General features: G+C 45.1%; 1 protein-coding gene across 1 annotated transcript in view; it reads left to right on the top strand.

Annotated features, from left to right (window-relative positions):
* LOC117659825 (vesicle-associated membrane protein 2) overlaps positions 1-25,232 on the top strand; it is a 28,366-nt gene extending 3,134 nt beyond the window's left edge. The window contains exons 2-5 of the mRNA XM_060684914.2: positions 16,884-17,004; positions 19,144-19,302; positions 20,974-21,025; positions 24,939-25,232. Of these exons, the coding sequence (XP_060540897.2) occupies positions 16,884-17,004; positions 19,144-19,302; positions 20,974-21,025; positions 24,939-24,955 (349 nt within the window). The 3' untranslated portion in view covers positions 24,956-25,232. The remainder of the gene's footprint in view (positions 1-16,883; positions 17,005-19,143; positions 19,303-20,973; positions 21,026-24,938) is intronic.
* The last annotated feature ends 525 nt before the right edge of the window (positions 25,233-25,757 follow it).

Genomic DNA, 25,757 nt, shown 5'->3' on the forward strand with positions numbered 1-25,757 from the left:
GCAAGCAAACGGGAAGCCTCGGTGGAAAAATTAATCTGCTTTTGACCGTTGGAATAGAACGTGGCAAAAAAAAAAAAAAGGCCAAATCTGATATCGGTGATTTATTATCCAGTGAGATTTTAAGGGCCTCGGTCTCTTTAACGTTTCGTGATAAACCGGTTATTATTACTATTATTATTGTTCTCTTTTATTCGTTAAAAATGAAACTCGGTCAACTGGACATTTAAAAATGTGTCACAAATACCGTTGACTGATGCTAATGGGTGATACGGGTTGCTGTCAGCGTCCTGGGTATCTATTATTATTATTATTATTATTATTATTATTATTATTATTATTATTATTATGACGGTATACACAGCAAACGAGATGACCATGCTGGATTTCGTATCCTAAATCACTAGTCAAACACTTCCCAAGCGTTTAGGACTGCTTGATCTATCGGTGGATTATGGGAGCAGATCCTATTATTATTATTATTATTATTATTATTATTATTATTATTATTATTATTATTATTATTATTTAATCTTTAGTGAGATTCACAGCCTTTGAGGCTGGTTAATAGCTCAGCAGCTCGAGTCCTAACCAAGGACCTAGGAACTGTTAAGGTATCATCGGAGGATGTAAGTTGTTCCGAGTAAAGTGGAATTATTATTATTATTATTATTATTATTATTATTATTATTATTATTATTATTATTATTATTATTATTATCTAACAAGGGGATTGAATGGAAAGACTGCCGATAAACACTACCTGGCCTTCACCAGGTGCTGAATCAAAAATAAAAAAATAAATCAGAGATATTCAGTTGATGTTTCCTGGCGATCTTATTGCAATTCCCTCCTTTGAAGGGGATTTTTATTTGTTTTATTTATTAAATCGATCTGCTGCCCATCCCGCCATCGAGAAAGGAAGCTCCATGCCCTAATTTCCTTTATTTTGTTTTGGAGAGCCGGTGTTTCATTCCTTTTTTTTTTTAAATAACAATCTCAATTCTTTTCCCCTTGTAAAAAACAAGAGTGGTTTTATTAGCAATTTTTCCTCCCTCCCAAATCCTTTTTTTTTTTTTTTTTTGCCCCTTCTCTCAATGCTTTGTTCCCTGCCGTGTGTGATCTATATTTTCATCCTTTAAAAAAAAAAGAGAGAGGAGAAGAAGAAATCGACACCGGCTCGGATTGCGAGGGCTCTGATTTGAGAGAACTTTTTATAAATAATCCATAAAAAAAGACAGCACAATCCTGAGTTGGAGATCCTGCAATTTTTTTTTTTAAAAAAAGGAATTTGTGGTTGACTACTAGGCGGTTGAGGTTCGAAAGCTTGGTTTTCAATTTAAAAAAAAACAAACAAACCACAAAACCCACATTTTCAATCCTTTCCTTCCTTCCTCTTCTGCAAAACGTTAATATACGAGCGGGGCGAAAGCCACAGTAATGTGATTTTTTAAAAAATTATTATTATTATTATTATTCCTTTGTCGGTGAGATTCGAATTTGCAATTTCCCGTGGGTGGATCTGCTTTAAATCTCGGCTGACAGACGGATCTGCAGAGGGAAGGAAGACAGGCTGATTGCGTGACGGTCTCGGACAAAGCCTCTCGTTCGCAGCGCGCTAAACCGGTTGAGCTGCGGCCTGGTTCTTCTTGTCAATTGTTTGCTGCCCTTTCTAGACAAAGGGTCGCATTCTTTGTGGGTTGTGTGTGTCACACTCACAAGCCTGGTGTGAACCGTTCGGCCTTCTAAAATAACCATTGACGTCAGTCAGTACGTCTCAATCTCGGCAAATTTAAGATCGGTAGACTTCAACTCCCAGAATTCCCCAGCCTGCAGAATTGGGGAATTCTGGGTGTTGGAAGTTCAACCGTCTTAAACTCACTGAGGTTCAGAAACTCCGCAAAAAAAAATGAATTAAATTGCTTCTAAATCTAGCTTGGGTTTGCTCACCTCAGCTTCTCACCTTGGAGAGCCCTAGGACAAATTTATGTCTTTTCTCTCCTCTTGGTCTCCTTTCCTTCTTCTGTTTATTCCTCACTAATAATAATAAATCCAGATTTTTTATTTTTTTGCTTGCCACTTTTGGATGTGTGTATTCCTTTCTTGGCCGTTGTGTTCATTGTTAAGTTTGAGATTGGGGTTGGGTCTGTTTGTCTCCCTACAACAAGCTGGTAATCTGGATTTATATTTATATAAATCCATTTCTTTTTTCCTTAGGAAATATTTTTTGGGTACCCGTGCCTGCTCTGGAAATATTTATGAATGAACATTTACTACCCTGAATTAAAGGATTAGAGGGTCAGAAAAAGGATGTTTGTATCCTGCCTTTATTATTTTTTACAAATAACCCAAAAGACAGCAAACAAACGGAATCTTTGTTCTTTTTAAAAAAAATGTGGATTTTAAAACGTGGATTTGAATGTGTTTAAAGCCTTTTGCTTCCTGTTTTGGGGTTGGGTGGCTGGAATTTTTATTTTCTGTATGCCCGTTGAATTCCTAGCAAGCAGGAGGGTAAATAGATTTATATCTTAATATATATATTTAGCCCTCGTGTCCTCGATAAAATCGGGAGTGGATGCAAATAGACAGCCAGATCTGGAATGTAAATGGGAGATTTCTGGCTCGCTTTTGCAACTTCGCTCTTCAACGCAGAGTTCCCTATCCGTTTAAAAATATAGATTTATTTGACCACGATTTCCTAACGGGGTGACTTCTGTGGATTTTACTTCACAGGCTGAGGAAACGAGCCAGTTTATTTGACAACGGAAGCTTCCCAAGCTTCCCAAGCTACTAGTCCTCACCATTTTTTTTTTTTTTTTTTGAACTATTACCATCTGGCAGACGGTACAGGACAATAAAAACAAGGACAAATAGGCTGAAAAACAGCTTCTATCTCAGGGCAGTAACTATATTGAATTCTACCGTATAGTGGAATATTAATGCAATATCAGGGGTTTTTCAGTTCAGTTGTATATAGAATGTGAAGGAGGTGTGTTTGTGTTTTATTTTTATAGTTATAATGTACATTGAAGATGGGATTTAATTTCGTTGTACGAAGTGCGATGGCAATAAAGTAAACTAAACTAAACTGAGGAGGATGGTTAAATGGAAGCTTCCAAAGTTCTCCTCTGCCCAGGTTACTAGTCCTCACCGTCTTCAAACTGAGAATTTAAAATTTAAACCTTTGAGCCCGGTCGTTTCCAAAGCTTTCCTCTATCCCTTCCCAAGTTACTAGTCCTCGCCCTCTCCAAACCGAGGAGGATGGTTGAACTCCACGCACCTGAAGCATCTGAATTCAGGTGCACTGAATTCCACCGTCCTCCTCGGTCTGGAGATGGCGAGGACTAGTAACTTGGGCAGGAAAAGAGGAGAGCTTGGGAAGCGACCGGGCTCAAAAGGTTTAAATTCTCCGCAATTCTTTCGGGTTTGCCAGCAAAACCTTTGGTGTAGCATCGGGGAAGGGTTTCGGCGGGACCGTGTGGCTCATCCACGGGGCGATGGCGTGCGTGTCACGGGATCGAATCTGCCGGTGATGTCACAGCGGTGACCCTGTGCGCCAATCCGAGCCGCCTTAGTCATCCTTTCAATGGATGCATTGAAATCCTTTGCGTGTTCCCAGAAGTCGTGACTGAGTCATCCTTGTTATAATTGAAGCAGGTTGACTGCAAATTCAACAGGAGGGGGGGGAGAGATCTGGGTCGGTCTGGGGGGAGGGAGGCAGATCGTGCCCCCCCCTTTTTAGTAGATTATCGGGGCAGGGGGAAATGGATCCTGAGAAAGGCGGATTAGAGTTGAAATTTTTCTGTTCGGTTTTTAGGTTTTGGAAGGATTGTAGGAATGATTTACGGTAGTCTTCGAGTTACGGCTACCCTCGAGCCCCAAATTTCTGTTGCTGAGTTGATCTGTTTGTGAAAGTGAATGACTGCTCCGTTTTACGACCTTTCTCGCCATGGTTGTTAAGCGAACGGCTGCAAGTGGTTAAGTTAGCAACACACGGTTGTTATTAAGTGAATCGGGGTTCCCAAATAGACTTTGCTGGTCTGAAGGTTGCAAAAGGGGATCACGAAATATATATATATATATATATATATATATATATATATATATATATATATATATATATATATATATATATATATATATATATATATATATACATATATACATATATATATACATATATACATATATATACATATATATATACATATATATATATATATATATATATATATATATATATATATATATATATATATATATATGAGAGAGAGAGAGAGATGAGAAAGAGTGAGAGATGAGATAGAGAGAGAGATGAGATAGAAATAGAGAGAGATGAGATAGAAATAAAGAGAGAGAGATGAGAGATAAATAGATGAGAGAGAGAGAGAGATGAGATAGATGAGAGAGAGATGAGATAGAGATAGCGAGAGATATGAGATAAAGAGAGAGAGATGAGATAGATAGATGAGAGAGAGAGATAGAGAGATGAGATAGAGATAGAGATAGAGATAAATAGACAGAGTTAGAAAGATAGACATATAGTTTGGCCGATGAAGTTGGTTGGATGAGCGACGAAATAGCAGGTAGAATAGAATGAGCTGGAAGAGGGACCTTGGAGGTCTTCTAGTCCAGCCCCCAGTTCAAGCAGGAGAACCTGTCCTAAGCCATTTCAGAGAAGTATCTGTTCTTAAAAACCTCCAGTTGATGGAGCAACTGCAACTTCTGGTGGCAGACTGTTCCGCTGGCTAATTGTCCTCACCGTTAGGAAGTTTCTCTTTCATTCCAGGTTGCTTCTCTCCTCGATCAGTTTCCATCCATTGCTTCTTGTCCTGCTTTCAGGTGCTTTGGAGAATCATTTGACCCCTCTCCTCTTCTTTGGGGGGCAGCCCCTCAAATACTGGAAGACTGCTATCATGTTCCCTCTTGTCTTTATAACCTCGATTCCTGCAACCGTTCTTCATATGTTTTCATCTCCAGTTGCTTAGTTGCTCTTCTCAGCACTTTTTCCAAAGTCTCAACATCTTTTTTTTGTAACGTGGTGACCAAAACTGTACGCAGGATTCCAGATGTGGCCTTACTAAGGCCTTTATAAAGCGGTACTAATACTTCAAGTGATTTTGATTCTCTGCCTCTGTTTATACAACCAAGGATCGTATTAGCTTTTTTTTGCTGCTGTCGCACACGGCTGTCTCGTATTCAAGCGATTGTCCGCTGGGACTCCAAGTCCATCTCGCCGTTCCTATTTTCGAGCCAGGTCTTGCCTAATCTCTGCTTCTTATACCTTTGATTTTTTTTTTTTTTTTTTAAAATCCTAAATGTAAAAACTTCGCTTTTCTCCACGTTTAAATTTCATTTTTGGGGGGATAGGGCCCGTTGTTCAAAATCGGCTGAGATCATTTTGGATCCCGGAGCTGGTTTTCTGGGGTGTCGTCACCTCAGATGAACAAATCCTGATCCACTTGCTACGAATTCAACCTTTTAAGGTCCTTTTTTTTGGCCTGGATGATTTGAATCGACATCTGGAAATAAAAAGGATTTCTAAGCAGCGTTTTGAAATCGCCTTAAAAGAATTCCGCTAAAACGTGACGGCCTTTTTTTTCGAAATGTGAGCAAATGCGATGAGTCCGAATACAACGCATTATAGCAGTGAGGGCTAACCTTTTTGCCGTCGCGTGCCAAAAGTGTGGGGAGCGTGGGGGGGGGTCACGCACGCATGCCCACACCCATAATTCAATGTCCCCCCCCCCTATGCTTTTGGCACGTGATGGCTCGGTGGGCCTGTTTTTCGCCCTCCCCGGGCTCCAGAGGGTTTCTTGGAGCCTGGGGAGGGCAAAAACAGCCTTCCCCCCCCCCGAGGCCCTCCGGAAGACGGAAACGACCTGTTTCCCTACTTCTGATGGGACCAGAAGGCCCGTTTTTTGCCCTCCCCAGGCTACAGAGGCTTTTTAGGACCCTGAGGTGGGCGAAAACGGCCTTCCCCACCCCCTGAAGGCCGGAAACGGCTCGTTTGCCAACTTCCGGTGGGACCAGAAGGCCCAAAAATCAGCTGACCGGCACTTGCATGCGCACCGGAGCTGAGCTAGGGCAATGCTCGCGTGCCCATCAATATGGCTCCATGTGCCACCTGTGGCACGCATGCCATAGGTTCACCATCACAATATTATAGAATGCAGGTAGTCCTCGATTTACGACCATAAGGGAACCCCAAATTTCTGTTGCTAAGCGAGACATTGGTCCCAACTTTTATTATAAGACCTTGGGGGATGCTACGATGGTCATAAGGGCGAGGATGAGTCGCTTAACGGGCCTTTTCCAGTGGCCACCTGGGATTTCAAACAGCGGCTAAACAAATGGTCGTAAGTCCAGGATGACATCTGCAGGAATGAGGCTATCCAAAATTTGCGGGCTATGATGTGTTCCTAGGGAAGGCCATTAGAGCTAGTTCTCGACTTAGGACCACAATTGAGCCCTAAATGTCTGTTGTTAAGCGAGACTTTGGTTGAGCGAGCTTTGCTCCATTTTATGACCTTCCTTGCCACGCTTGTCCTGTGAATCACTGCGGTTTTAAGATAGTCACATGGTCGGTAAATGAATCCAGCTTTCCCTTTGACTTGGCCAGTCAAAAGGTCTCAAAAAGGGATCATATGACCCGGGACACTGTGAGTGTCATAAGGACATGTCAGTTGCCAAGCGGCCAAATTTTGATCCTGTGACCACGAGGCTGCAACGGTCGTAAGTGTGAAACACGGTCCTAAGTCCCTTTTTTCGGTGCCATTGTACCTTCGCATGGTGGCTAAACGAATGAGTGTAAATTGAAGACTGCATGTACTTCCACCCTCTTGTAGTACAGTAGTCCTCGATTTACAACCTTTCGTTTAGTGACCGTTGAAAAAGTTGCAACGGCACTGAAGGAAGGGACGTAACGACTGTTTTTTTCCACACTTACGACTGTGGCAGCTTCCCCGTGGTCACGGGATCGAAATTCGGACCTTGGCAACTGACTTGTACTTACGACGGTTGCAGTGTGCCAGTTGGGGGGGATGTCGCGTGATCCCCCTTTGCGACCTTTCGATTCACTTAACGACTGCATGACCACCTTAATATTGATTCACTTTGCAAGCGTGGCAAGGGAGGTCGTAAAACGGAGCAAAGCTCACTTAACCAAAGCCTCGCTTCACGGCAGAAATTTGGGGGCTCAATTGTGGTCGTAAGTCGAGGACTCGCTATAACGGCCTTCCGCAAGAGCACGTCGTAGCCCGCAAACGGAAGATTTTGGATCCCGTCATTCCTGCAGGTGTCGTCCTGGACTTATGACCATTTGTCTAGCCGCTGTTTGAAATCACAACGGCCACTGGAAAAGCTGTGATAATGACTGATTCTCGCCCTTATGACCGTCGTAGCATCCCGAAGGTCATATAATAAAAGTTTGAGCGCTTGGCAACCAAGGATGTATTTACAACGCCTTCTGGGGTGACGCAATCCTCATTTGCGGCCTTCCCAACAAGCCAAGTCAATAGGGGGAAGCTGGATTCACTTAACGACTGCTGCGGTTGATTTAACCACTGCGGTTGATTCACTTAACAACCTAGGCAAAAAAAAGGGGGAGAGTCATAAAATCGGGCGTGTGCCTGTGACTCACTTCATTCCCAGTGGAAATTCTGGTCTCTTGTGGTCGTAAAGTCGAGGACTCCCTGCAATTCATCCAACTTCTACCGATCTGTGTTAAGGCACACGTGTGTTACACGCATGACGGATTTGCGAGGCTTTTGCGAGAATTGCAAGAATTTTAAAATTCTTAACAGTCTCATTCCAGTTTTTGGGGGGCATCTTCTCACCTAACAAGATATTTTCCAGTTTCCTTTTTTGGTCATTTAGAGATGGCTACAACTACTACTGTACTACTACTGTACTACTAATCTTGGCTTGTTAATCCCTTCCCAGGGATTAAGCCTAAAGCTCTTTTTCTTAACACCCTCCCTCTAATTACACGGAACTCACACAACGTCAGCCGTGGTTATATATTTTAACAAAGCGCTTCCAAAATTAGAAGAAATTCCGCGCTGTTTCTTTAAAGCCACTAGCACGGGTGTCGGCAACCTGCGGCTCCAGAGCCGCATATGGCTCTTTGGGCCCTCTGCTGTGGCTCCCTGTCCCATCACTGGCTGGTCCCACTCTTCGCCCTCCCCTCCCAGTTACTCCTCGCCTGGCCTTGGAAATCCAAGATACGGAGAGGGAGAGAGAGAGAGAGACATAGAGACAGAGACAGAGGGAGGGAGGAGAGAGAGAGGAGGAGAGAAAGAGACATAGAGAGATACAGAGAGGGGAGGAGAGAGAGAGACATAGATACTGTGCTGTTACAGATAGTGAGTTGTGGCGAGTTAGTTACCTTAAGGATTAAGAGCTGTCTCCTTAAGAGATTGCATTGTGGGAGATGTAGAGAGAGATTGCATTATGGGAAATGTAGTCCATGACATGTGACCATATCTGTGTGTCTGATTGGCCACTGAGGCTTTCTGCCTGGGCTTTACAACAAAGACCCGGCCATTTGGAATTACCCCAGAAGAGAGAAACATGCTTTCTGAACAGGGGGGACAGAACTACCATCATTTTACACTAGGAAACGGGATAGATTATGAAATTCTTGGATGCACCTCACCGTGACTCACCATAATTGTAAGTCTGTGTGTTCAAGGATTCCCAAATAAATATAATCTGCATGAAAACCCGTTTGCTAGAGTTTATCTGCCTGTTCCCAGTGGAGCCAGATGCCTGGGGAACAGAACAGTAAAATGATGTAGACTGCCTGACCCCCCTCCCTTTTTCTTTCTCTTGGAGCATTGATGGACATTCTGTTTGAGTGAACAAAACGAACAAAAATGCATCTCTTCTCTGCGCACAACTTACCAAAGGACTTCGTTTGCATCTAGTTGTGACCTTTGCTTAGCCACCAAAGTGACAAAACCTGCTTTCCTTCTCTTTGCATCCCAAACTCCATTTGGATTTAACTGAGTATAAAATATTCTGCTCAGCAGTAAAAGGACAGAAAGAGGAAAGACAGTTCTTGTGCTAGCTAAGAAGATTGCCCTGCTATAAAGGGGCCCAGGCAATTCACCTCGGCTGTAAAACGAGAAAGGCCTTGTTTTAGCACAAAGCAAGCAGAGCCACGTGGCCCCCATGGAGATTGAATTTGCATGATACAAGTTGCTTTCCCAGCCTAGCCACTCAATGTTTAGGGTCCCCAAATCGGACAGTTGATTTGCAGCTCTGTATAAAGGAACACACTGAAACCAGTTTAACCCAAGCATTAGTTAGGTAACAGCACCCTAGTGGCCAAAAGTGTACTGCCACCCCCAGTGGTCAAAAGGCAAACTGCAACGACGTCTCCTAGAGTTTGCAACGCACCCCCAGTGGTCAGAAGGCGAACTGCAACGTCTCTTAGAGTTTGCAGCGCACCCCAGCGGTGAAAAGGCGAACTACGATGACGTCTCCTAGAGTTTGCAACGCACCCCAGTGATCAGAAGGCGAACTGCAACGTCTCCTAGAGTTTGCAACGCACCCCAGTGGTCAAAAGGCGAACTGCAACGTCTCCTAGAGTTTGCAACGCACCCCAGTGGTCAAAAGGCGAACTGCAACAACGTCTCCTAGAGTTTGCAACGCACCTCAGTGGTCAGAAGGCGAACTGCAACAACATCTCCTAAAGGATACTACAACATCCTGGAGAAGGATGGACCTGGCATATAGGGGAGTGCACAAGTTCTCTGACAAGTCAGGCATAGATTATATGATATGGAAGCATATTTTTGTAAATGCCATTAAGGGCGAACGATTGGAGCCAGCCGAGGAACTCGGCCACATGATCACGTGGCTAGGCCCACAATCAGTACAAGCAGTAAAGGGGGTCTACGCATCAAAAATGTACGAGCCAGTTGAAGCCCTCAGGCTATCATGGGAAACGCTCGATGAGTGGTATGGTGCACCTACGATGACGGAGTCCTCATTCCTAGAGGAGGTCGATAACTTCCCTGCCATGGACCTCAGTAACCCTGAAGAACTATGGCACTTCTCCGTTCTCCTCACACGGCTGCGGTCAGCACAAATGGATCCCACCTTGCCGGGACTTAGCTGTCTCGACCTGTATAAGACACAAAGTTCTATCGTTAAAAAACTACCACCGAAACTGGTTGACGCATGGATCGACCTGGCTGATAATTACAGGGCAAAGAACCTTGACAGAGAACCACCCTTCGCCGCCCTTCAAGAATTTGTTGCCCACATGTCAAAGAAGTACAATGATCCACGAAATAAAAACCTTACAATACAAAGGACCTCTGCCAGCAGAAGAACCAACCAAAGCCTTGGTCCGATCAAGAGCCCAGCGCAGGCCGCAAGAGGAAAAGCCTCTGTGTCAGTGCATAGCACAGAGGTCGTCCCCCTGTCAACGAGGAAGTCCGATGTAAAGCTGTCTAAGAGAGCTCTACATCGACCTCAGAAAGCAAAGGAAGAACCCATCTGTCCACTGCACAAGACCTCACACACACTGAATAGGTGCAGAGAATTCCGAAAGAAGTCCCTGGACGAAAGAAAGGCATTGATCAGGGAGTACGAAGTCTGCTTCAAATGCTGTGAGTCTACGGACCACAGGGCCAAAGCTTGCACAGTTAAGGTGCTATGTTATCTATGCAAAAGTGGCCAGCACCCAACCGCCTTGCATCTAGAGCGTGAGTCGACACCACAGCCGACTCCTACTCCACGGTCGACTTCTACCTCTCCTATGACTAATGAGTCTCAGCACGACAATGAAACGCACCCAGATGACGACGAGTGTCAACTGCATGTCGGTATGCGGCGGCTCACCATCCCCTCGCTCATGCCACCAGATCTGTGTACCTAAAGTCTATCCAGCTGGATGCCCAGAAGAGGCAGTGAAAATGTATGTGATAGTGGACACGCAGAGCGGCCAATCGTTAGCCAGATCATCTTTCTTCGACCGCTTTGACCTTCAAACCGAAGAAACACACTTCACGATTTCGACATGTATTGGTTACAGCGCACGGCGGGGAGGAAAGCTACCGGATTCTGCAGAGAATCAATAGATGGGAGTGCAAAATTCGCATGGCCGCCACTGCTAGAATGGGACACTTTACCAGACAACTGCAGTCAAATCGCGACACCAGAGGTAGCAAGCAATATACCTCACCTGAGACACATGGTTAATCTCTTCCCTGCCCTAGACCCTGAAGCCGAAATCCTGCTCTTGTTGGGTGTGGATGCCCCCGAAGCCTTCCCTGCCCAGGCAGTGGTCAAAGGCCCAGTGGGATCTCCATGTGCCCTCAAGACAGAATTTGGATGGGCCATCACAGGACCAGTTTGTATCGACCGGCTACGAGACCCCTCCTGACTTCTACTAAGCAGTTCTAGACTAGTCACCGACCTGGAACTGCTGCGAAGGCAGACCTTGAAGACTGCACCTCAAGCTTTGCATGAATTGTGTCTACCCCACAACCTGCATTGTTTGATGATATAATCTTGTTTATCTTAGTCAATTAGATAGTTACATTATATTGTTTTCTGCTATGCCTTTGTTTATCTCAGTTAAGTAGTTAGGTTAGTAGTGGAATTTTATAATTCCAGGTGGGAGTGTGCTGTTACAGATAGTGAGTTGTGGCGAGTTAGTTAGCTTAAGGATTAAGAGCTGTCTCCTTAAGAGATTGCATTGTGGGAGATGTAGAGAGAGATTGCATTATGAGAAATATAGTCCATGACATGTGACCATATCTGTGTGTCTGATTAGCCACTGAGGCTTTCTGCCTGGGTTTTAGAACAAAGACCCGGCCATTTGGAATTACCCCAAAAGAGAGAAACATGCTTTGTGAACAGGGGGACATAACTACCATCATTTTACACTAGGAAATGGGATAGATTATGAAATTTTTGGATGCACCTCACCGTGACTCACCATAATTGTAAGTCTATGTGTTCATGGATTCCCAAATAAATATAATCTGCATGAAAACCCGTTTGCTAGAGTTTATCTGCCTGTTCCCAGTGGAGCCAGATGCCTGGGGAACAGAACAGATACATAGAGACAGAGAGAGGGGGGGAGAGGGAGGAGAGAAAGAGACATAGAGAGATACAGAGAGAGGGAGAGAGAGAGACATAGATTCAGAGAGACAGAGCGAGGACGGAGAGAGAGATAGGAGGAGAGAAAGAGATGGGGAGAGAAAGAGAGAAAAAGGTTTTGTGGTTCCGTTCTCTGCCCTAATGACCAGCTGGGTAGGTGTGGCTGGGGGGGTCATGTGACGGGTTGGGAGTGAGTGATGTGGAGTTGGCCACGCCCACCCAGGTTTTGTGGCTCCCGGTGTTTTTTTTTTCCTGTGGGAAACGGGTCCAAATGGCTCTTTGAGTGTTTAAGATTGCAGACCCCTGCATGACTAGGATAAAACGGGGGGGGGGGGTTGGGGGGGAGAAAATGGCTGGGGCATTCTGGGAAGTCCACCTTTAAAGCATGCTGGCTGGGAATGCTGGGAGTTGAAGTCCAGCCATCTTTGCCATGTACACTTTTTTATTAATTTTATCGAAGTATATAATACAAAGGGGGAAAAAAAACACCATGGAAAAGTAAGAAGAGAGGAAGGGAAAAAAGAAGGGTAAATGGGAGAAAAATAAATAAATAAAAAGGCACCAACTTCCAACGCTCTTTGACACAGTTGAAGGTAACAACATTACAACCACGACTTTTTTTTGCTTTCACACAACAGAGTATGTACAAGCCATTTCTGTAACAATAATCCTGTCTTAGTTTACAGAAACAGAATCAAAAGTTTCATTTATTTATTTTTTTTCCCCTTCTCATTGCAAGCCCAAAATCCGGAACTAGAGACCAAATTAAATATAATCTCATCTTTGGATAAAAGAATCATTTTTTTTAACCATCTCGGCTTCTCCTTGCTGTGGGAAATGATACAATCATTCCCCTATTTTCAAATCTTAAGTCCATAATATTTTTACCAACTTTAGAATATTGTTAGCATTACTTTAAAGAACCAGCAGACCTGGGTATACATACATACTCATTTTATACATACAAAACTGATTTAAAGCTTTCGAACAGTACATATATCATTTTTAAAAAAATAAAAATAAAAGCCATCCTAATTAATTAAACCATATTTAAGTCGCTTAAATATGTTGAAGTCCATTTGTCTTAAAATATGCTGGCTGGGGGATTCTGGGAGTTGAAGTCCATTTGTCTTAAAATATGCTGGCTGGGAGATTCTGGGAGTTGCCACCTATCCAAATTAAAGCATAATATAGTGAATTACATTTGGCAGGGGAAGAAAACAAGGATCAAAATAAAACATTTGCAAGACACGAGAGAGAGAGAGAGAGAGGAGGATTAGCATTCCCAGACTGGGAAACATATTACAAAGCAACTTCATTGATATGGATTAAAGATTGGATGGAACTAAAAAACAAAAGAATATTGTCATTAGAAGGGTATGATCTACAAAGAGGATGGCATGCTTTCCTGTGGGAGGGGAAAAGGGAGGAGCCTGATAGTACAGTGGACTAATGCACTGTTATTAACATCTGCTGCTTGCAATTACTGCAAGTTCAAATCTCACCAGGCTCAAGGTTGACTCAGCCTTCCATCCTTTCAAAGGTAGGTAAAATGAGGACCCAGATTGTGGGGGCAATAAGCTGACTTTGTATAAATATACAAAAGGATGAAGGCTATTGCTTAACACATTGTAAGCCGCCCTGAGTCTCCGGAGAAGAGCGGCATATAAATTAAAACCCCCCCCAAAAATTGGGGAAGGCCTGTTTTTCGTTCTCCCCAGGCTCCAGAGACTTTCTAGGAGCCTGGGGAGGACGAAAACGGCCTCCCCCCCCCCCCCGGAGGCCAGAAGTAGCCCGTTTGCTGACTTCCGGTGGGACAGGAAGGCCCATTTTTCGCCCTCCCCAGGCTCCAGAGCCTTTCTAGGTGGGACCGGAAGTCGGGAAACGGGCCGTTTCTGGCCTCTGGAGGGTGGGAAAGGCCGTTTTCGCCCTCCCCAGGCTCCAAAAAAGTGTGTGTGGGGGGGGGTTGCACACGCATGCGCGAGGGGGGTGGGGGCGCATTGAATTATGGGTGTGGACACGTGTGCAAGTGACGCCCTGCGTTCCCCCCGCTTTTGGCACACGACGGCAAAACAGCCATCACTGCTCTAGATATTGACAAAATGAAAACTTACAAAGATTTGCTGAACAATCGAGGGGAATTAAGAACAAGACAGGAATTGAAAGAATTAGGTATAGACATTGATTGGTGGCCCTGTATGCAAATAAAATTTAGATATTTTGGCACAATTTGGATTTCAAAAGGGAACATACGAATTAAATAAAATTCTTCAGGGAACAGAGGATAAATTGATTTTAAAAACCCTATAATTATTTATTAAGATTCAAATTGGTAGTTAAAGAAAATATGATAATTTGGGTGAAAAATTTTGGGTACAATATTGAATTAGATAAATGGGAGAAATTGTGGAATATAAATTACAAACTAACAATGTCTGTACCCTATAAAGACAATATGTATAAAATGTTTTATAGGTGACATCTCCCACCTGCCAGATTGGCAAAGATGTTTCCAAATACTTCCCCGCTTTGTTGGAAATGTAAACATCAAAAAGGAACTTATTATCACATGTGGTGGTCTTGCCAGAAGGCAAAACAATTTTGGCAAACAATTAAAAATACAAATAGAAGACATTATAAATCAACAAATAGAAATGAGGCCAAAAACTTTCTTACTGGGAATAATTACCGGACCCTATGAAAAAGAAATAAAATACTTAATTATTCATATAATGACTGCAGCACGAATAGTTTTCGCCCAAAACTGGAAAAACAATGACATACCATCAGAAGACAAGGTGATTAGAAAAATTACAGAGTGTGCGGAAATGGATAAGTTCACAAAGGAGATACAAGAAAAAGATGAAACAGAATACTACTTAGTCTGGGAGAAATGGTATAAATGGTTGGAGGAGAAGGGGAAAAGAAAGGGGGAGGGACAAAAGAAAACTAAACGATAGTTTAATTAGGTGGAGAAATATGGAAACAAATGGGAAGATATAAATTGTGGAAAGGAAACTAGATACCTGTTTATGTTAACTGTAAATAAAATATTTAGATTAAGAGAAAATGTATATATATATTGTTCTGTCCCCCTTCCTCACACAGGCAAACGTAATACCAAGCACGTCTGCCAATATTTTATTAGGTAAACAGATTAGAATTCTTGGCAGACGCAAGGTTTTGGCAGCAAACTGCCGAATGCCTGCCAAGACCGTTTTCACTCCCATAAAGCAGAAGAGGACTTATCTTCAGTGCGTTCCAGGAGCAACAAATTATCCACGAGACAAGAGTTTAGTCAATGTTCAGTCCAAAATATATCCAAGCCGAATTTCAGAGATCACGATGTGACTTTCAGGGTTTAACTTTGTCCGTCACAAAGCCTGAAGAGCAATCCCACCCACTTTTATTCCTGGTGGGGCGTGGCTCCGTGACTCAGCTCAATCTCTGGCCCTCCCACGCCTCTTCCTTTGCTGCGCACGCTTCTCCCTCCGACGCTGCCTGGGATCAAGCCAGGATTCATCATCCTCGCTCCCTATCAATGGGTGCTCCGATATGCCTTCCTCCTGGCACATCCCAGGCTGTTCCTCCTGGCCTTCGGATGGAACCTGAGGCATTGCCTGAGAGGAGGGTCCTGGAGAGGGAGGCCTTGTCAGTTCCTCCCCATCACCTTCTGAGTCCTCTTCCTCTGTTAGGACAGGCTCGGGAGTCGGGGTCACAACATATATGATATACTAGAAATATATGTATAAAAGATAGATTAAGATAAGAGACTATAAATCAGGGTGGATTTGATTTAAATCAAGTTGATTTAAATTATGATTTAAATCATGATTTAAATCACTAGTAAAAAGGCTTGATTTAAATCAACTCTATTTAAATCATAATTTTTAAAGAGCAACTGCCATCTCTGTCCCTCAGCGGCTCCTCCTGTGACCTGCTGTTGACTCACCAAGAGTCCCAATATTGCAGAATATACAGCCTCATGCTACATTTCATGCTGAATAAACTAAATTATTAATGTATCTTAAATAGAAACTATCTTTAGATAGATTTTTTTACTCCAAAACCATTTTATTAAAATGAATTTGATAAAAATAAAAATAAAAATCTGATTTTAATCAAAAAAATCCGATTTAAATCAAAAAATCTGATTTTTTTGATTTTTTTAAAAAAAATCATTGATTTTTATCCACCCTGGTATAAATATAGATTACTGATGTTGAAAAGATGTAAATATCTGTTTTTGTTTTTTAAAAAAATGTTCAATCAAAATTATTTTTTTAAAAAAATTAAAGCATAATGTCTGGGGAATTCTGGGAGTTGAAGTCCACCCATCTAGCCCCAGGGTAGGGATCCGATTGGGCCTTTGAACCAACCGGGCCTGATCCCGTTCCCAACCTTGTCGATTTCCTAGCCTTGTGGCCTTCACCTCCCAGAATCCTCTGCAGTGGCTAGCTGGCTGGTTGGGAGGAATTCTGGGAACTTAAGAACAAGATGTGGCTAGGTACTTCCTGCCTATGAATTTTTTTGGAGGTTGGGTTAACGGGAAATGGGTTGCGATGAACGGGTCCCAAATCAGCCTTTCGGGCCCTGACACGTTTTTGATGCTGAGAAACACACAGGTGAGTCAGTTCAGGTTCAGGTGGGTTTCTTTGCACCGTGCCGGTAGGGGAGGGGGTCTTTCAAATCCATACCCCCCCTTTTGTTTTTAAGATGCCGTGTTTAAAACACAAAATCACACTCTCCTTTTCTTCTTTCAGGTCGGCTAATGCTGCTGTCCCACCCGCGGCTGCCGGAGGAGAGGCCGGGGGTCCCCCCGCTCCCCCGCCCAACCTCACCAGTAACCGGAGGCTCCAGCAAACCCAGGCTCAAGTGGATGAGGTGAGGAGTAGGGAATTCTGGGAGTTGTAGTCCATGCTGGGGGTGGGGAGGAACACTGCTCCAGAGCTTGAGAGCTTGAGGGTGGTGGAGGGGTCATTTTATGCCCCTCTTTGCCAGGGGTACAGAGAGGGCACCAAGCCCCCCCCCATCAGTAATAAACTTAATGTTTATATATGAAATGTATATGATGTCAGCACTTCAACGCTGGCATAGAGAGAGATAAGCTCTGAACTTTTGCCTGCTAAATCCCTTTGAAGTCGGGTTGTCGTGGAAATGAAGAGGGGGGGAACATTCCTGGGAAATGATGAGACAAGAAGTCTGAAGAATGACTTGGAAGATAGCCAATGAGAAGCAGAGATTTGGGGATCGGAAAGGGAGGGATTGGGGGGCAAAAGGTCAGTCTTGTCTGCATCGAGTCATGATCCGGTGGCTGTGCTCAATTAAAGAAAAGATTTCCTTAAAGATTGGCAGTTTGGAAATTCATTTATTTTGAGATAGCATCGAAGTCTGACATATGCTTCTTGATCATGGAGATGCTGCAAAGGTCATACCCGTGTTTCCCTGAAAATAAGACCGGGTTTTATATTAATTTTTGCTCCAAAAGACGCATAAGGGCTTATTTTCTGGTTAGGTCTTATTTTGGGGGGGGGGGATACGGTACTAAATGCATCCATCTGGCCGACAATCTTAACTAGGGCTTATTTTGGGGGCAGGGCTTAAATTACGAGCATCATGCTAAGGAACTATTTTCCGGTTGGGTCTTATTTTCGGGGAAACAGGGTAACTCTGAAAAACAGGTCCCGAGTGACTTTTTTTTCGATGCCGTTGTAACTTGGAGCGGTCACTAAACGAAGGGTCGCAAGCCGAGGACTTACCTGTGTTGCAATCGTCGGCAGAAGGAATTTCGGTTTAAATCGGGATGAGGGTCCTTCCTGGCCCTCGCTAGTCGTGAGTGATGGGCTCAAACACACTTCCGAAGCTATAAAATAACAACCGAGACTGAAGTTGAATCTGATTTAATTTCAGTTAGATCAGGGGTGTCAGACTCAAGACCCGCGGGCCAGATCCGGCCACGGGGTGCTTAAATTTGGCCCGCGGGGCCGGCCTGGAAATAGTAAAGGACTGGCCCGTGGGGTGTCTGCTGGGCAAAACGGGGTGCAGGGGGGGCCGCATGCGCCTCCTCGCACCCCGTATTGGCCGACAAAGTGCTTCAAGAGGAGTCCATCCTGTGTCCCCCCCGGCCCGCGGAGAACTACAGTGCTGATCTAACCTTTGAAGTTGACACCCCTGAGTTAGATTGTACACAAAAAGACCCCCAAATTAAACAACAGTAATATAATAACTCCTCCATCTGATAGGTAACCCTATTTTCCCCCCCTCATATTGTCTCATGAAAATAGCACCCTCTGCCAGTCAGGCAAAATTGGAATATTCTCGGACGCGACCACCAAATAAACTAAATAAACGGAAGCCTGGGTTTTGAGTTTAAAGGTCTCTGGGAACCACCACCAAATAAATCAATTGAATTGAATTGAATTCAATCAATCAATCAATCAATCAATCAATCAATCAATCAATCAATCAATCAATGTAGCTTCGGTCTCTAAACACTCACCAGAGACAGGGGAGGAAGGACTTATGAAGGCAGCCATGTCAAGTAGAGTTCTTCTGTATTGGTTTGTATTGTTGTGAAATAAAGGCTTATTCCTCCTTTTGCAAGGAAAACTGTGGGTTCAAAAATGACCTTGAGTTCAATCTCCTGAGATGGGTGGGTTTTTTTGGGGGGTCATAGGGGTTTTGTGGGGGCTCCGTGAGGGCTATGGGACATCTAACCCTCCTCCGGGCTTTTAGTTAGTTGTACTTTCCTTAATTCTTTGCTTAGCTGGCTGAAGGTGAGGTATGAGGAGGTTGACTTTCACCCAAGTTAAGTCTTTCTAAGAATCCTTTGGTTTCTGGGTGACCATCGCGTGTCAAATCTTCTGTGGGGTCCTGGGTGCCCTCTGAGCTTGGTGGTTTCCTTGCAGACATTTCCTTCTGAGTGATAAAACTCTGCCCTTCTATCGACTTCCAGAACTTGGTGGTTCTCGCTGCCTTCTCCGGCGTCTGACCTTCTCTTTCCCGGTGTCTCTTTCCCTCCAGGTGGTGGATATCATGCGAGTGAACGTCGATAAGGTCCTAGAGAGAGATCAGAAGCTTTCGGAGCTGGACGACCGTGCCGATGCTCTTCAAGCCGGAGCGTCTCAATTCGAAACCAGCGCCGCCAAGCTTAAGCGCAAATACTGGTGGAAGAACTTAAAGGTAGGACGGAGGATGGACCTCCTCCTCGCCCACAAAAACTTGGTTGCTTCCTTCCCCTTTGTCCAAAGGAGCCACCTGATGTTGACTTCGAGAGACCTTGTCGCTTTGCGCGTCCCTGGGAAGCGCAAACAACATTAGATGGAGGAGACCTCCGAGGTTAAAGAGATGCCACCTTGCATCATTCCTCTAGGGTAGGGGTCGGCAACCTTCAACACTCAAAGAGCCACAAAGGTCCTAATTGGAAGCCACCCGTTCAATTCTGGAGCCGAGCGGAAGTCCGGTTCCCCCACCATAGAGTCTCCTCCCAGCACGGCGTCCTTTTTCCTCTGCTGACCGGAAGTCCGGTTCCCCCACCATAGAGTCTTCTCCTAGTACGGCGTCCTTTTACCAACTGGCAACAGGGAGTCACAGCAGAGGCATGAAAGAGCCACATGCGGCTCCAGAGCCGCGGGTTGCCGACCTCTTCTCTAGGGAATAACAGAATAACAGAGTTGGAAGAAGGGACGTTGGAGACCATTTCAGACAAACGGTTGTCCAATCTCTTCTTCAAAACCTCCAGTGATGGAGCACCCACAGCTTCTGGTGGCAAGCTGTTCCACCGGTAAATTGTTCTGTCCGGTTTCTCATGATGGTGGATCAGACAGAAAATCTCCACTCGGTTCTTTTAAAATTCTGTAAAAAAAAATTTTTTTTTTGAGGCGTTCGGAGAGAAAATACGGGCAAAAAGGATCATGTGGCACAGGCCACCTGTGCAGAGAAGATTTGGGAGAAGAGATCCCAAGATCTGGTTGGATTCAAAAAACAGGGAGAGGATATTGGGGTTCAGGGGGGATGGGACCCTAGCTCTTGGCGGGAATGCTGACCTCCTTCCGTGATCTCTGCATGATCTCGGCCTTCTGGTGATCATCTGCATGGAATCAGGTTTGGGAGGGGGGCGAGCTTGATGAGGACCTCACTTGAAAGCAGGCCCAGCCACAGGGTCCTTGTAGTCTTCTGGATGTACGGAACGTCAGCCTTCCAGATTCCATAGCAGTAGTTCTCCATCAGAGCAACTTGAAGGTGGGTGGACTTCAACTCCCAGAATTCCCCAGCCAGCCTATCAGTTTCCTCTTCAATTAAAGACGTTTAATAACACATTTATTAATTTAATCTTCTTGTGGGTTATTTTTCTTTTCTCTCCATTTTTGCCGAAGTCAAAGATATATTACGTCTACCGCATTCCCACCGTCTATTAAGAAAGTTACCCAGTCAAAAGAATGTGATGTTTGTTCTTGTCTTGTCCATGCCGAATTCCGGCAAATCCTTGCTGGCTGGGGAATTCTGGGAGTTGAAGAAACACTCATTTCGGATCCAAAAGGAGCTAGATCGCAGAGGATCTGGAAAGGTTTTGCTTTAGACGGGAAACGGCTCTCCCGCGGGGTCAGACGGGGCAATCTGGAAGTTGCCCTGTTGGAGAAAGGCCGATTTAGACCATTCACACAAAGGTGTTGTATTCACTTACGTTCGCTACCAGTTCGCAAATGGGAGCGTGCATGCACAGAGCGTCGAAAACGGGGCCGGTGGACGGAGACTCCCGCAGCCGCCTCAACCGTTTCGCCCGAACCGGATAGAACCGTCTGAATAGCACCACTGATTTCACACACTGCTTTCTTTCCTTCCTTCCCGTGACAGATGATGATAATTCTGGGGGTGATATGCGCCATTATCTTGATCATCATCATTGGTGAGTGACCCTTGGGAAAAAAAACAAAACAAAACGGGTGGGGGGGGGCGATGGGACGTAAAGAGGGACAGGAAAGTGCCTTAAGTGGCTTTGGAGCAGGAGTGTCAAACTCGATTTCACGGCAGGCTGCATCAGAGTTGTGTTTGACCTCGGAGGGCTGGAGGGAGGCGTGGGGTGTGGCCAGGGGCGTGGCCATGGTGGGCGTGACATGGGATTTGTGTCAGGTGGGCACCTCTGGTGGCCAAGTGCTAAGGCAGGACTTCCCTGAGACTCTCCCTCACTCTCATTATAACCTTCCTTCCTCAATCCCTTCTTTCCTCCTTTCAATTCTTCCATCCTTCCTTCCTCAATCCTTTCGTTCCTCCTTTCAATTCTTCCTTCCTTCCTTCCTCAATCCCTTCTTCCCTCCTTCCTTCCTCAATCCCTTCCTTCCTCCTTTCAATTCTTCCCTCCTTCCTTCCTCAATCCCTTCCTCCTTTCCTCCATCCTCCATCCCTTCCTTCTTCCTCCCTCCTTCCCTCCCTTCCTCAATTCCTCCTTCCTTCCTCAATCTCTTCCTCCTTTCTTTCCTCCTTCCTCAATCCCTTCCTTCCTTTCTTCCGCCCTTCTTCCTCAATCCCTTCCTTCTTACTCCCTCCCTCCCTTTCTCAATTCCTCCTCCCTTCCTTCCTCAATCTCTTCCTCCCTCCTTTCAATTCCTCCCTCAATCCCTTCCTTCCTTCCTCAATCTCTTCCTCCCTCCCTCCTTTCAATTCCACCCTCCCTCCTTCCTTCCTCAATTCCTTCCTTCCTCCCCTCTTTCCACCTTCCTCAATCCCTTCCTTCCTTCCCCCCTCCTTCCTCAATCCCTTCCTTCTTCCTCCCTCCCTCCCTTTCTCAATTCCTCCTTCCTTCCTCAAACCCTCCCTCCCTCTCTTCCTCCCTCTCTTCCTTAACCCCTCCCTCCTTTCAATTCTTCCCTCCTTCCTTCCTCAATCCCTTCCTTCCTCCCTTCTTTCCTCCTTCCTCAATCCCTTCCTTCTTCCTCCCTCCCTCCCTCCCTTTCTCAATTCCTCCTCCCTTCCTCAAACCCTCCCTCCCTCTCTTCCTCCCTCTCTTCCTTAACCCTTCCCTCCTTTCAATTCTTCCCTCCTTCCTTCCTCAATCCCTTCCTCCCTTCTTTCCTCCTTCCTCAATCCCTTCCTTCTTCCTCCCTCCCTCTCCCTTTCTCAATTCCTCCTCCTTTCCTCAAACCCTCCCTCCCTCTCTTCCTTAACCCTTCCCTCCTTTCAATTCTTCCCTCCTCCCTTCCTCAAACCCTCCCTCCCTCCCTCTCTTCTTCCCTCCTTTCAATTCTTCCCTCCTTCCTTCCTCAATCCCTTCCTTCTTTCTTCTTCCGCCCCTCCCTTCCTTAACCCCTCCCTCCCTCCTCAATCCCTTCCTTCCTTCCTTTTCTTTTTTCCCCTTCCCTCTTCATTCTCCTTTCTTCTTCCTTCCCTTCTTCCTTCCTTCCTTGCTCTCGTGCCATCTTCCTTCCTTTTTCTTTGTCTTTCCCTTTCTCCTTTCCCGTCATTTCTTGGATGCTCAAATGCAAAAGGGGAAACATTTCTCCTTTTGTTTGGCTTTTCATAGCCCTCTGCCAGCAAAAACGGGGCGCGGGAAAAGGGGGGGGTCCCTTGAGTTTGACACCTCTGCTTTAGAGTGAGTCTCATTTGGGGTTTGGGTGCTGATAGGTTGGTCCCACTTATTGCCAACTCTTTCGTCTTGCTCCTCCTTTCCATTTTTCATTTCTGCCAATCCTTAAAGTCGCCAACGATTGCCCACAGTATGGACTTTAATAAAAATGACCTTTTTGAAGGCGGTCCTCGATTTACAATCCCTCGTTAAGTGACCTCTCCGAGTTACAACGACGCTTTAAAAAAAAGTGACTTACGACTTAAATGTTTTTTCACACTTAAAAACTTTCGCAGGATCCCTACCGTCAAAATTCAGATCCTTGGCAGGCGTCTCGTATTTACGACGGTTGCAGTGTGTGTCGCGTGATCCCTTTTTGCGACCTTCCGACCAGCAAAGTCAACAGGGAGGGGGGGGAGCCAGATTCACTTAACAACGGTGCGACTAACTTAATCGGCTGCGGTGATTCACTTAACAACAGTGGTGGCAAGAGTGGTTGTAAACCGGGACAAAACTCACTCCACAAACATCTCGCTTAGCAACGGAAACTTTTTTTTATAAAATATTTTTTTATTTTTTCAAACATAAACATAAAATATATCTTTCAAGAGCGAAGTCTCGGCCAAAATAAAATATGCTGGAAATCAGCCAAATAATAGCTGGAGGTATGGAGGAGAATATGCTGGAAATCAGCCAAAATAAAATATGCTGGAAATCGGCCAAATAACAGCTTAGCAACGGAAACTTGGGGTCATAAGTCGAGGACTACCTGTACGGTTAGTCCCCCGACTTACGATCGCAATGGCGCCAACGTTTCCGTTGCTAAGTGAGGCCGTTGTTGAGTGAGTTTTGCCCTGTTTCGCTGCAGTTGTTAAGTGAATTATATGGTCGCTAAGCGAATCCGAGTTCCTCATTGACTTTGCTCGTCAGAAAGTCGCAAAAGGAGATCATATAAACCCTTTAACGGTCATAAATACGAGCCACTTGTTCAGATGACCGTGGGGATTGCCTCAACGGTCCTGAGTGTGAAAAATGGTGAAAAGTCCCCTTTTTTTAGTGCCATTGTAACTTCGAACCGTCACTAAATGAACTGTTGTAAGTTGAGGACTTACCTGTATCCTGGTTAGAAAAAAAAAACATTGCAGCCATCCTGAGATTTTTTCTGAATAATCTTCTCAATCTTAATCTATATGACTGTGATGGGCAGAAACTTAATAAATAAATAAACTTTAGTCCTCGTTTTACAACCACAGTTGGGACTGGAGCACCCGTCGCTAAGCGATGCTGTGCTGCAATAAGTTGCCTCTGATTTGACAACTTTTTCTGACTTAGCCCTTAAGTGAATTCCCTTACTGAGAAGGTGGCATGTGATCCATGTATCCCTGAATTTTGATCATGTGACGGCAAGGACGCTGTCAGTCATACATGTGAGGACCGGTGGAAATTCCCTTTTTCCCCCCCAGCACTGTTGTAGTCATTAAGCGAGTGGACATATGTCGAGGATTGCCTATGAGGTGGTTTCAGCGGTGGGTTTTACATATTTTTACCACCGGTTTACCTCATACGCGCACGCTCGTTTCGGGCGCACGCCTTCTGTACATGCACCCAGCCTTCTGTGCATACACTTTGTGTGTGATCCGTCCACGCATGCGCCCGACCTCGAAAACGGGGCTAAATAGGACGGCATTAGTCCAGGACGGGTGGGTGGACCTACCAGCAGTTCGGCCGAACCGGTACGAACCGGCTGAATACCACTTTTCAGTGTTTTGATGTAGCAAGTTTTATGAGGCCAGTTGTGTCGCAAGCAAACTACAGCTTAGCACACTGGGTTGCATAGCACAGTCAGATACCAATTACCCAGAACCCTTCGAGGTATTCCTCGACTTACGACCGGTCGCTAAGTGGGACCATTCGGCGTTACAACCAATGGGTGTTTTTTCCAACCCTGATTTTACAGTTCCGACATTGCGACCCCCTCCCTCCCCGTCCTCTGTGGTCACGCGGCCGAACTTGGGACACCCGGCAATATGACCGCATTGTCCCATTTAACGACGGTTTTGTGGAAAAAACAGCCCTTCCAACCTCTCAGTAAAACCACACCTACCATGGGTTCACTTAATGACTACTGCTTTAAATAAACAGTTCCCAAAACGGAGCCGGTCATAGGAATGACCCATTTAATGACTGTAACATGCCGGTCATATAACGAGGACTCCCTATAAAATATCTTTTTTTGTTTGTTTGTTTTCTTCCTCCGCAGTTTACTTCAGTACTTAGTGGAAATTCTCCGAGACGTTTCCCCAACCAGGAGCAGCGGCCGGGAGGGGCGCACGGGGCCCAGTCTTCCAGCGCCAACTTCCCCTCCATACCCCCCGACCCCCCCTTACCCCTCCTCCCTCCCCATCCCATCCCTCCCCCCCTTCCCTGCGTGTGTGTGTGAGCGTGGCGTTGCGTTGCGTGTGGGTGTCTTGTAAATAGCCCGATTTGTTATTTATACATATACATATATACATATATATATACATAAAATATATATATATATTATATTATATTATATTTTGTCTGTTTGTAGATTTCTATCTAGACTTTCTATGTGTCGCTCCCCGTGGTTTTTTTTCAGTGTCTTGATTTTTAACGACAAACCTTCGCAAAGGACCAAGGCCCGCCTGCCCCGATTCTCGCCTCCGTGGTCCCCCCCCTTTCCCCAATTCGGTGGGCTCCCGACCCTCATTTCCCCCCCCCCTTCCCCGACGGAGCAATTCCTAGTTGCCACACGGATCAAGCCCGATCTTGGAATTGTATCCCCTCCGTTCTCTTCTCCCAAATATCTAGAATCTGATGATCCCGGCTCGTTGGGAAGATCCGGGAGAATTCGGAGTCGTTCCCTCGTTTAGTCTTCTCGGCCATGCTGCTAGTCCTCAGTGTCTTGGCCACCTCTCCTCCCATCCCCGGACCTGGTGATCTCCTCTTAACTTATTTTATTTATTAACCTATTCGACTCGTACTGCCAGTTTTCTCTCCCTTAAGTGTCTGCGGGAAACTCGCCTGGCGTTGTGGGAGGAGTTATACGCCTCCTTTC

Source organism: Pantherophis guttatus, chromosome 4 (genome assembly GCF_059756535.1).
Source record: "Pantherophis guttatus breed Tessera chromosome 4, ASM5975653v1, whole genome shotgun sequence".
NCBI classification, from domain to species: domain Eukaryota; kingdom Metazoa; phylum Chordata; class Lepidosauria; order Squamata; family Colubridae; genus Pantherophis; species Pantherophis guttatus.